This window comes from Pipra filicauda, unplaced genomic scaffold, assembly GCF_003945595.2.
Source record: "Pipra filicauda isolate LSUMZ 115617 unplaced genomic scaffold, ASM394559v2 scaffold145_size1923396_pilon, whole genome shotgun sequence".
NCBI classification, from domain to species: domain Eukaryota; kingdom Metazoa; phylum Chordata; class Aves; order Passeriformes; family Pipridae; genus Pipra; species Pipra filicauda.
Window position 1 is genome coordinate 1,498,083 of NW_024103940.1, and position 13,716 is coordinate 1,511,798.

The 13,716-nt window shown below is 34.5% G+C and overlaps 1 protein-coding gene across 2 annotated transcripts in view; it reads left to right on the top strand.

Moving 5' to 3' along the window:
- The window catches only part of FMN1 (formin 1), a 130,062-nt gene that overhangs the window by 48,704 nt on the left and 67,642 nt on the right, over nt 1-13,716 (top strand). For both annotated transcript variants that reach the window (XM_027716952.2, XM_027716953.2), the window contains one exon: nt 6,367-6,454. In XM_027716952.2, the coding sequence (XP_027572753.1) occupies nt 6,367-6,454 (88 nt within the window). The remainder of the gene's footprint in view (nt 1-6,366; nt 6,455-13,716) is intronic.

Genomic DNA, 13,716 nt, shown 5'->3' on the forward strand with positions numbered 1-13,716 from the left:
GTTATTCTTTACTTTGGAAGGTGTCTTGCGTTTGATAATGAAAGTTTCATATTCCACTGAGGTAGAAAAAGTATTGTGTAGGAGAACTGAATGGAAGTTCCAGTTCATATTGGAAAGTTCCAGTATTTCAGGCCATTAGTCTGTCCTTGAACTGATTTATAATTAACACCTGTCATTATGTTACTCTAGCAAACCTCTCTTTCACTGAGATTAATGTTATTGGAAAAATAAAGTATAAAGAGACATTTTGAATAAGGAATGCCAAATATTTTTTTTCTGGTATAGCTAAAGAGTTGTGTCAGGAAGGGACAGGACAATCATGTCTTTAATGGCCAAAGCTACATGCAGGAGGTATGTCATTGCTGTAGGGCAGGGATTGTCTGCCTCAGACATGATCCACTACAGAGAGAACGTGCAGATAGGAAAAAGAAATGGCATTACTAGTATTTGCTTCCAGAAAAATTCTAGGGTGAATAATAATCAATACTGTTTTCCTGAAACAGCACGGTAACATGTCAGAAACTATTTGAACATATTGTGTATCATAAATCTCTGAGTTTATCTGCTTGGAACCACAAGAGGGCACTTTGCATGTGAGCTGTGCTAGCTACCTTGGATTTTATAATATAGAGAATGTGAAACACACACACACACGCACACGCACACATATATATATATACACACACAGGTTGGTGCAATCAGATCTGTCAAGACATCTTGATCATAAACTTCCTGTATTGCGTCTTAACACAATAGCTAATGAGAAGTGTAAGTAAGGCTATAGAACTTATAAAATTCAAACTCATGCAATGCAAGAAGTAAAAAATGAAAAATGGGGCCATGCTGGCATTTGTAAATACAGCCCAAAGAAATAATTGCTACAGTCCTTCAAATATTAGCTTGAAGTTGGACGGGAATATCTCTGTGAGAAATGTTTCAACATATTTTACTTGACAGACGCTTCAAGTGTATGTGATATTTTAGTAGCAGCTATATCCATAAATCCCATTAGTTCCCATCCCATTTCTGATGCTCTATTTCTAGTATTTATTTCATAAATGTACCTATTTTAGAAAGAAGTATTTAATAGAAAATACAGGTTTCTAAATAACTTAGAAGAATATAACCACTGTGAAGAATGTAACCAGTGTAACTTTAATGGAGAATTAATATGTACAGATAAGTGCTTTTGTATTTTAAAATCTCAGCAATTAAGGAAGTAGACTCATTTCTCCAGATGGGCGACAGCAAAGCTGGTACAGGATTAGGCCTGTATCCTGAAAGATGAAATTGTATTTTCTCTTTAGAAAAGCAAATTTTAAGTTATATTTACTAAAATGTAAATGGACTTAAACTATGAAGTTTTATGTACCAAAAATGTTCAACTGTAAGTAGATTCAGTACAGTACCATTAAGGTCCATAGCTGCTTATGAAAACAATGGAAACAAAAAACAATTAGCATTAAACTGTAACCTATTTTTCTGGAAGATAAAACCAACCAAAAACCCAAACCTCATCATTGTTTCTGGAAGAAATCTGCTTTTATAGATTTGAATATAATCCGAGTGATCTAACCTCTTTCTCAGACTCTGAAAGTCTTCTATAGATATTTTCATGTCAGATGAAGGACTGAAGTGTTATATGCAGACAGTTTTGCTTTCACTCATTCCATGTTAATTTATCTTGTCTGTACATATCCATGCAAATTTTTAAGCTGATAGGCACGTTATTGTTTTCAAGCCATAGTTTCTCCCTTTCCTGTTAAATTTGCAGAACCAAAATTCTTATATTACCAAATAGAAGAAAGGCAGAATTAGGACATATATTTTGGGACTAAATAAAAGACACGATTCATTATGTATTAATTCTCTCTAATTCTGAAAAAGGGATTATTTAGAAAAGAACATTCCTTTGCTGCGATTTATTCCATATGCATTCTGTAGCTCCTTTGCTAAACTTAACACATATTTTGAAGTTGCGTTAGTTTTTCCAATATATTTGAGCACTTGTTAGTAATTTATCCTCAAAAACTCAAGTTATTTTCTACATCTTTTCAAGAAACAGGATAGTTGGATGTTTGTGATGCCACTCTGTCTTCATCTTACAAAACAAAGAGTAAATGTCAAGTAATTTGTGTCAGGTGTATACTCCAAATGAAAGTCCATCAATCATTTTTGGCCCTTTAGTGCAACGATTATCATTTCAAAGACGCAGGAGGACATTAAAGATAATGGCTTTTCTGTTGTCTATTATCTCTAACAGACTTCACATAATTATTAACATGTGTTCTCATTTAAGAAGAGTGTCAATATTTTGAGTGAATTGCATTTTTTTAACTGAAAGGGATATGTCTGTCAGCAAGTTTTTTGTCCATCTAACTAAATGAGGAATTACAATTAATGAATTTTGTGTTTCCGCAAGAAGGGCAGATATTGCAGAAAATGTTGGAAGCTTTGCAGCGTTGAAACACAATGACTGTCTTCAGCTGTCTGCATAAGATAATAAACAGTGTTCAAACTAAAGCAGAAGTAGTAAAATGCTAGTGCATGCTTTTCCGATGCACTCTCACTTTCTTTTTTATATTTTGTGGTGTGCTGAAAAAAATCACTGACGTTTCCTTGTTTATCACAAAGCTCTGCAGTCAAGTAGAGTATAGAAAGTATCCATAAGGAGTAAATATCTATTTTGTGGTCTAATTTTCACAGTTTTGATAGGAGTAAAGATACTGAAATTAGTTTCTTACTAGCTTATTTCGTACCTCCTGTTTTAGCCTGAGGAATTGCCATTTGTGTGTCCTTTAGCAAAAAGCTAAAGATAGTGGGGGTTTTTTAAGCTAATAAAATTGTAAATAGAATTCTGTCTCCTAAAATATTTTAAAAATGGTTCATCCATGTGAAATAAGAAATAATTAAACTTGGCACTCCTCTGAGTAGGAATAGAAAGATAATGTCTAGTCTTTAGCTTCTGAAATTTCATTGGTAACTCTTGGAGTATTTATGTAGAATGGCTTGAGGGGCATGATCTTTGGCTTCTTGTGCATGATCTTCTGTTTGAACAGGGTTTCAGCAGTCTACTTATGGGCCCAGGCGGTTGACTCACTGTAAAAGTTAATGAGTGGGAATAGAGGGAAGCACTGTGATATGCAGGACAGCTCTTTAGCTTATGGCTTCTCTCAATAAATTTAAATATTGTGGAAAGAATCCCTGCACCACCAGGAGGAAGGATTTAGCTTTTAATCACTAAAGTAAACTGAGTCTCTTCAGATTTCAGCACCAGTAAGTGTCCTGGACAGAATGTAGACATTGCAGTTAGACAAAACAGTGAAGTCTGGTTTATAGTATTCAATGAAATACATTTCTGCCTATGTTAGAGAGATACCTTTACGAATGTATTCAAGATTCAGTATATCTTCACTTTTAAATTAGATGATAAATATTTGAAATATGTAGATGAGACACTTGTGTACAGCAAATCAACTAACTTAATAACATTAAAAAACAGGGAAAAACCACATAGAGCAAATAATGTTATGGATTACTGACGTAAATGAATTATCGCCAGCAGTCACAATTTTGTCACTAAGCTAGAATGATGCATTCATAGTCTGGAGAAGCAGCAGGCAGTTGGCAAACCCCACCTGCTGACATAGCAGCATCAGCTGGCATCAGCTGGATTACAGCTGCTTACCTGTCACTGCCATCTACAAGCAAGTCCCAATATGCTGAGAAGTGATCAGTGATTTGTCTTTTAAAAGCATAGACTAAATAGTTCAGTGCAGTCTTTACAAACTTTCCTTTTGGTTGCTTTATGTTTTTATTGGACTAAAAAAGTGCTGATTTTTTTGTATCTCCTTTCTATTTGGAATTCACGCGCATATTTAATTCCCTCTCAGTGACTTTCCCAGAATAGCTGTAATTTGGGACAAAATTAGTATCTCTGAAAATTTGTTCTCTGTTTTACTACTGATTATATCTTTAGATGCAATATCTTGCAAGGTACACATTGTTTCTAAAAATCTATGATAGAAGTCCTGTATAATACTTAATGTTATAACTATTGTTTTGGAATAGTTTTATGCCCAGTTTAAACTGTTCTGTTGTCTTTCTCCTCCATTTTTGCTCCCTAATGAATAAAGTATTAGCCTTCAGTTACTTGGTTGAAGTTGTTTTAGGTAGTCTGTGTCTAGTTTGATGCCTGGTAATTGTGACCATGTGTACATTTGTCTAAAATGCATGTGAACATACAGTCAGTTGCCATTTTAAAACATGAATCTCTGGTTTAGCTTTAAAACATACATAGGGTCTTCTTTCATTTCTTTTTTCACTTTTTCTTTCCTTTTTTTCTTTTAAGGAGGAAGTCTTGCTTAGCAATGTGAGCTAGTTTGATTGTATTTGGAGAATATATGAACACTAAAAAAATACTTCAATAGAATGATTTCAAATGTCATATTATCTGCAGTAGCTATAGTCTGGAAAGGTTTTGCCTCAAACTAGGCATGTCTAATGGGGTTTATGACAACCTATGAATTTACCCTGAACAAGGTCAACTTGGAGGTCAGTGAATGCTATACAAATTGCATGCTACACAACCCTGTAATTATCCCTGTAAGAAGTTAATGTGCTTCGGAGTTCAGCAAATTCATGTAAGCTTCAGAAATGACCATGATAAACCATGCAGTTAGTTACATTTGCTCAGTCAACAGGATGCAATGCTTCTGCAGTGCTCGTTAAAGGTAACTTGTAGCCAAATCGTCTTGTGTACTCAGGAGATAAAGAACCTGAATTCTTTGTCATTTGAAGAAAACAATTTTAATAATATTACTTTCTTAATATCCAGCTTACGTGCCATACATATAGGCAGAGAAATCTCTCAGGATAGATTTTTCTTCGAATTTTGGCAGAAAATATACAATATCTACGTTAACATAAGTTTATTAAATTTTTATTCCCTACAAGAGGGGCATAAAATATCAGTCAAATCTTTGTTGAAGACAGCATGTGTTCCAACTTGTTATAAATAAGAACTAACTATCGTTTCTCTTTTTCCTGTATTTGTCAACAAATCTACTTTTGTATAGGTGAATGACTAAATAGTTGCACAGTTAAATATTCCTAAATCACATAAAACATGGGAAATGTTTGTATGAGTTAGTATAATTTTTTTTAATTAACTGTCTCTAATGTGAGCATCTATAAAAATATTACAGGAATAAGAGATAACAATTACTTAAAGTTTTTAACATTATTAAATATCAAAATATTAGTGTCACACAAAAATTAAAATTAAATTTGGAAATAGATTAAATATTGTTCAGATACTAAGAATCTGAATTTTTGGAAAACATAGCTATTAGTTTTAATCTTTCATATGAATTAGTATTTTTAATAGTTCTTGTTCATCAGCACTAGGAAGTAAGACGGCTGCTTGGATCTGAACACTTCTAAGAACTTGTGTCTGTATTGCATTTTGTGATGTGCTGCTGTCATATCTTCCTTATGACATAAATCAGAATCACAAATAACAACAGTCCAAACATTGTGGGAAATTTGTTTTTGACATTTCTAATATCGGAACTACACTTCCAAAAGTCTGATGGTTTACTTTACTTTATTTATGGACTGATCCACATCATTGTCACTAATTTCAACCAGCCAAAATAACTTCCTTAAGGTTTCCCTTTCTCCTTTTCTTTCTTCTCCCCCAGCTGACATCTGAAAATATTACAATCTGAATGTCAGTTTATTATACTATCAAGTGTCGGTACCCAAAATGTGAACAAAATCCTCAAATCCCTGTGAAGTGTCAACAATGTGGGATAAGCACATTCAGACAAGAGTGAAAGAAATACTTTCAGTAGTGCCTAGTGTTCCAGAAATAGTGTTGAGAGGGCACAAAAAGACAATTCTTCAATTCGTCTTGGTCAGGAGTTGATCCTTTGTTCAAAAAGTAGACATAAACGTGTTCACATTGAAATGTAAACTAGCAGACAAGCTAAGGAACTTGGGATGTAGAGTGTCTTAAATAATTCTTAAATTTCACCTTAAGAAGAAGGGGGAAAAACTATATTCCAGAATAAATATCCTATGTGCCTTTTTTTTCCCACCTGTTTAATAGCATCCTACAAGTAAGAAGTGATGTTCTTTACTAGACCTGGTGATAATTCAGTCTTATGTTTATAAACTGTTTGTTAAGGTGCAGAGCATGAAGATAAGATGAAGGTCTTACTACCACATTTAGTTAATAAAATGGTTTGATGTTTGGAGAAACATTGAATTCAATTCACGAATTAGCTTCTGTTGTTTAAGTGAATGAATCCTTTGTAGGGTGTTCATTTGATCTCAGATCATTTTGCTTCATCTTTCTAGATTACCAAATTGTTGGATGGAAAACGGTCTCAAACCGTAGGAATTTTAATATCGAGTTTGCATCTGGAGATGAAGGATATTCAACAAGGTAGGTGTTTCTTACACTTAGTATATTGTACTTCTTTGGATATTTTCTCATAGCCCTCAGAGAATGTCTTACATTACAGATTGTGCGTTGTACATAGTCCTCTAAGCTATCAGAATAATAATTTTTCCAGTATATTCCACTATATGTAAAAGTTCCACCTAATAATCAGAATTGAATTTAGGTACAACTCCTTCTGTAGCATTCCAGTTAGCATATAATTTTCAGTTCAGTATTTTCATATTTCTCCCCTGCAGTTCCCTGCTTTTTCTAAAGCAAGTCCTCCACCAAAAAAATTAAATGGATGGCTTATACATAAATCTTTAAGTCTTCAAACATGCAGTCATTATTTGTTTAACGTTTAAATTTTGCTTCATTAGCAGTGTAAAGTACATCCCAAAATTATGTTACCACATAACAAGCAGAAAGAAAATTACTGGATGGCATTTTTCAAAGAGTAGAGCTACTCAGTGTGTAAATTCCATTACTGGTAGACATTATTTGAGTTTGCTAGTACAACTGTAGAGAAATACAGATTTTTCAGAACACTGGGGTAGTTGAGAGTCTGCTTATGTTCTGGATTTAAAAAGATATTGTTTAAGGATATTGTTTATTTCTTTTTCACATTAAGAAAAGGAAAATATTCACCATTTAAAACAACTGCTGGAAGAACTCAAGTTGATGTCTCCTTTTTTGCTATTGTTTTCCCTCCATCACATGCAAATACTGGGTAGGGTGTTGAGATGCTGCTGGCATTGATTATTATTAATTTCAAAAGAGCCTTTGAGCATCTAGCACTTTAAAAGCAAAAGGGCTTACAGATGTCTCTTGGGATGCAAGGGAATAAGGAAAAGAAGGAATAACTTTATGCCTGCCAGTATTGTGTGAAAGGTATCAGAATGAGATGGAAAAAAACTGCTGTTACTAAAGGTCTGAATAATTTGCTGGCAGAAGTTACAGCAGCATAGGGATACGATAGAAGCTGCATTATAAAAACTGGGTAGTATTCTTTAGTATCTTCAGAGATGGTTTTTATTACTTTTTATTTTCCATGCCATGATGTTCTACTAAAACAGAACATCTCTATCTCTCTCTTAGTTGTTTGCTATACTCCTATAGCTTTTGAAAACTTCTGGCCAATTTATGCCAAATTTAAGAGAACATAATGACTCAAATATTTGGGTATGTATACATTAGCATTTTTAGCTTGAATCAGCAGTGCACTTTTGAATCATATTTACTAGTTATCCCCTTTGCTGTATTTGCATTGCAAAGCAATGCAGAGCAGTTTCAGAGTGCGCAAACATCCTTCAGAATTAAATTGAGATTTGCTTTAGGAGAGTGCCAGTAGTGTCCACCTATAGCAGGCTCTAAATACCCCAGGATCAAATCAGAGATAGTTAAAACTCCCTGAAATGTGTATAGTGTGAACACTCAATCCTCAGCATCAGCTGTTGCTGTCTACAAATCTAAAAACTACACTACTTGCAGGTGCAGACATAGCTAATGTAGTCCTACAAGTTTAATGAAAATTAGGGTGTTGGGACGAGAAAGACAGCAAAACAAGTGCTGTCACTGAAGAAAAGTTTATAACTCATCACCCTCTCTAGTCTGAGGTAGCAAATGACTGGCCTGTCACCACATGTGTTGCTCAAGGAGGCAATAGGATATGCTGTCTCTTGCTTATGGAAAGAGCTAGGAGTTACAAACACAATTTGGGAATACTGTTAGTGGAACTTTAATAAAAAAATTACAAAGCAGGATGAGTGATTCTAATAAAAATCTGTGTTCAGTGACTGCCTAGGGAAAAAACCCCAGTTCACAAGACTGAGGGAAAACATTGTTATATAGAGGGGACCTTTAGAAATGCATACGAATATGAAGACAAAAGTGGAATTATCTTGTTTCTCTTTTAGTGTGTGTTTTTCCCATAGCATTTTATGTAATTTAAATCTGTGTGCAGTCCTGCCTGTCAGCAGAAAAATTATTTGAAGCCTACTGTAGTCAATGCACTGCATGAAAAAAATTCGTAATAGGCTAAATGGCTCATGATAACACCTAACCAAAAAAGCATGTGATCATAGGGTCATGACTGTCAAAGATTGTGGTTTTTTTCATTACAAAGTGAAGTTACTAAGAGCTACCTCTAAGAAACATGCAAATTAAGCACTCACCTCTTTTTTCAAGCCAATTTTCATGGCCTAATTCAGTACATGAAAAACAGGGAAAAGGTAATGGTCTTTGACCACTTGCAATGGAGAATGGAGAAACTTGAAGCAAAAGAAAGTCAAAAATTAAAAAAAAATATTTCAAGTTTTTCTGACAGTGTTTGTTGAAAAGTTATGTACAAATGAATTTACTGTCTATGTATATTATACCGTTTGCTCTACTGTATGTAGCAGTTACAGAAATAAAGAGAAAAACTCAAATAAACTGCCCTGTGCATACAGATGCATGCAAAGTTGTAGAGAAGACAAAACGAGAAATCACGAGAAAAATTACACGGTCCTTTAAAATAGTGTGAGATTTCTGCATCTATAGGATTATGCTCTCATATTAAAGCACATAACTTCACAGCATATTCTGTAGATAACTTGGCAGTGCAAAACAAGCAAGTGACCATATCTGGCACTCAGATGCTTCAGTTTGCATCTGACGATGAGCCAGCTGCCACACTTCAGGAAGGGAATCTTCCACACGTGTTGGTTTGAGAGAGTGAAATGCATCCTTTGCAGATAAGTTTAAATTCATTCTGTGTCTGAGTACAGTCTAGGGAGAAGACAATGTAAAACTGAATAATTATTTTGAGTAGTGTTGGTATTATATGATGCAGAGGAAAAGTTGACACTGTCATGCTGCACCTGTCCTAATATCTTCTAGATAGGTGGGAGAGAAGAACAAATCCTAGGTCCTGCAATGTTCTGAGAACACTGGTGAATCTGGTACTTGTGAGAATAGTATAGTTTTTAGTTAGACCACTATTAATACTATTCATTTCCTGAGCAGAAGAAGCAGGCAGAAAATCTGTCTGACTCAGTATGCTATATTGGATCTTTATATTGAAAAGACAAATAGCAATAATCAAATTGTGCGTAGGTTTGAGATTATTTTTAAGGCTCTTTCTCCATATTTTTTTAAAACCTCTAAAAAGAAGAGGTGAGGAATAGTGGAGATCAGTTGTTAGGTAAGGGACATGCTTTAACAGTACACACTTAGAGAAGTAATCTCCATTTTGTATTAATCCTGTATCTTTTCCTGTCATTGTTCAGCTGAAATCTTACAGCTTGAAAGACAAACTTGTGGCTCAAGACTATTTGTGTGGCTTTGCTGTTGAAATATTATAACTCGCTCCACAGTGAGGTGATTCAGTTTTGTTTGTAATGGGAAATGCTGATTATAACTGTATATGAAAACCCTCTGTGGGCCCTTGGTCCAACTTTTTACAAGGCAATGTTCCACTCGCTGAGACAGTTCCAATATAGTAGCTAGCAATAGTAGTGCACTGGAAAAACATAATAATGCTCTTTTCTGCAGTGTATGTCATCTGTGCTGGCTTTCCATGAGCTACTGAGATCTTTGTTCAAGACTTAACTGGCAAAATTGTGGGGAGGCCCAGATGAGAAAACTTTTAGTTTCAGAATATGGGATGTTAATAAAATGTAGATACCTATGTTCAAAGGAGTAATTCCCCCAAATCCCTCCCTACCTCCACAGCACCTGCGTTTTGCCGCTAAAATTGTAGGGCATCAGAAGTTCTGCTTCTCTTTATTCTGGAAATGTTTCAGTAATACCCCTGATTTCCATCAGGACACATTAACTAGGTGGTCTGCTGGTATACATGGTGGTATATTTTCCACGGGATTAATCTGTAAGATGCAGTAGATCACACCAGCTGCACACCTTATAGCTTATTGTACTCTGTGGTAGTAAAGTGCCATATTACTCCCCACAGAACAACTACAGGCTTTGCTGGTACATTTGCCAAAGCAAGAGTAGCTGCGCTGTAGCACTACAATACTGACACAATGTAGCCTATATAACAAAGAAGAAAATAACATTGGTCCTTAGCATTGAGACTAATGCTAATTTAGTATTTTTTTTTCCTAGATTTTAAGCAATTAAATATATTGTCCAAGACTCCATTTATTACATCAGAGTAGCACTGGCCAAACTGTAATAGCACATATGGGGGCCTGGTATGTTTATTGGACATTTGGAACATTCCTGTGTTCACCAGCTCTGTAAATTATCTATGCAGAAGCACATTAAGATTTGAAAATGTTAGAGAAATGTATTTGATCACACTTAGATGGGATGGATTAGAGTGGAATTTGTTAAAAAGCCTAGATCATGCTATCTGCTTTTGTAGATTCACCTTCATTGTTTTTTGTGGTGTTTTTGTCTCTCCCCAATAGCAGAATATATTTTTATTACAGTGTCACAGCAATGATATTCTGATGGTGAGCAATGCAAAGAACTGTCATGCCACAGAAGGGGACAAACTGTCTAGAAAAAACATAGTTATGATAGTATTGTACAATGTCAGTCAACCAATTGAAAAGTGTCTGACTGGTTTTCTTCAACTTAATGATTTACCTTCCATTGTCAACATACTGAAGTAAATAATTGGAGGAATGTGAACTTCAGATTAACTCAGCCAGACTGATGATCAGTCTAATAATCATTTTAATTCAATATTATATTTCTAATCATCCCATGATTGCTGTGTGGTCTTTCTCTGATGAGAGATCATAGCAGTTATATAAATAGGTTGCATTTTCTTAGTGCAGTTTATAGTTTACAGCACATCTGAACTTAAGAGACCAGTATCATTGTTAACCAAACACTTTCTTAGCATCTTAAAGACTATGTGTTATATGCTAAAGCCAAACTATTCCAAGGCAGCTCCAATTTGTGTATTAGCCATACCATGCAGCAGTTTCTCTGTTATATTTTGGAAATACTTCTGGGTGAAGAGAATTGCTTTGGAATATTTCTTACTTGCACTATGTGCAAAGAGTTTTATGGGATTTTCAGCTGAAAGTGAAAGTGGAAGTATGGATTATAAGGGTTTAAAAACTTGTTCCAAAGTTGAGTGACTTTCCCACCTACACAGAACATTACATGTATGCATTCTATATATACTGTATACTATGCATGAAGTATAGAGATAGCTACATACCCACCTCAGAAGTTGGGAAACGGTTTTCTTTAAAATTAAATTTTCTTTAAAATTAAATTCTCTTTTTCGGGAAAATTCACAACATACATTTTTATGAATCTGCCTTGGGCATCCAGCATGATGTGAGTAGGTTAACATTAGTGCTAGAATCTTTTGCTCATGACTTCTTTCAGGAATTGAGCTTTCTTAGTTTTCTAAACCCACACTGTGCCCATGGCGCTTCTTTGTTATGTGTATTTTTTTGTGTTACATGACAGTTAAATAGTGGAGAAAACCTTTAAATAAGTTTATAACATATCAATTTGTCAGAAGTAAACAAAAGCGATTTGGATGTTTTAGGCAGTTTTGCCATGTAGGGATTTGTATTTAACAGTTGTTGTCATTGTCTAATTGACCAGATCGGTCACAATTTAATTTCAGTTTCCCAGTGATGGGCTGCATATTCCCATGAAATCAAGCCTTACTCAACAGAATGTAGAGTATAAAACAATTAAATACTTCCAGGTCAAATACATGTACCTTTGGCAAGCTCTTTTTATTTAAATAATGTATTTTTGTTTTATCATTAGAGAGCAGTTAAGGTGATTTCTTCATATTTCACAGTCTAATTGCCATATTAAGTGGTTTGATATTGCTGAGTATATGTAAGCTCTGTCAGCAGGACTTAAATCCTGATTTAACCAAAATGTGTTTAGTAGGAGTGAGGCTGTATATCAAAGTCAGACTTAAGACTGTTGGTATTTAAGCTTGTTAAGAGGAGATAAGTATATTTTTCATTTTAACCTCTAAGTTCTAAAGTTGTCTGTAGACTGCACACAGTATGCTTTAAATTCTCAACTTTTCTTTGGTTTACATTTTTGAAGTGATCAGAGTATGAGAAATCTGTGCAGCAGGGAATCTGTTAGATTCATTTTTTAAAAGTGAATTATGTTAAATACCTTTGGTATAAGTTTATATTCAAAGCAATGCTTTGTATGGGAAATGTAGTTGGCAAGTATTTTTATGTGTGCCTGTTAGTTTGAATGCATGATGCTGATCTGTTTTTTGTCCTAGCTGACGGTTATTATAGCCTAATGGGTGCAACCCTGCACTAATGATCCTTGTGTATATAAATTCTTCTTCTTGTGAGCAGACACCATAGGCCACATAAAAATGTTTGCCTCAATTTCCCTGCAAAAAAGGATCTCAGAAACCAGACTTGGCCAAGTAACAGATTTTTTAAAGGTAGAGGAACCCAATAAAATTACCAGCTTTTCACAGCATGAGTCTACTTCCTTTTGACATATTGTGAGGTGTAGGTGAAATATTCTAACTAAACTGACAGTGTAAGGAAGACAGCTAACTAGAAAGCAAGATGAAAGTAAAAATCACCAATGATGATTGATATTGTAATAGCTATTAATTGTTTTGGAGCCTCTTTTGTAGATTTATGATACTTCACCTATATTACTTACGCTTACGTAAGTCTCGATATAATGAGATTTAATGCAGTAAAGTATTATGGTTAAGTTCACTGTATCAGGAAGAGCATTTTGAAAAACTTACCAAGGTTCATATTAATTTTGATAATGTTAATATACATATGATTAAAAGTGGGGTTTTTTTTCCACAGAAAAATTGAGCAGCTTTTGTTCCTTTAAGTAGAAATCAAAATAATTACTTTCTTTGATCTAGTGTAATGGGGTTTTATTCAGCTGTTCAAATTCAAGTTAATTTATTCAACATACCTTGAATGTATTGTTCATTACATATTTTTAGAGTAAGAATACTGAGACACCTGTGAATTTGGGGATTTCTTCCAGCTTTTCAAAATCAATGCTTCTTTTCAAAAAAATGGGCCAGTCTTCATAAAATTTACATGTTTTTGTCTTCTGCTCCAAATGTGTATGGCATAAAGTTCAATCAGTTTGAGTGAAAAAAAATAGAGAAGGACGAAGATATTAAAATACATAAAGATGAAATAAAGGAGGCTATGTAGACTTTGGCAGTACTTCTGTCTTCTTGGGAATGTGTCTCTACATACATTGGCATCCTAAGATGTCCAGCTATCATTAAATTGAGTAATATGGCCAGATTTTTAACT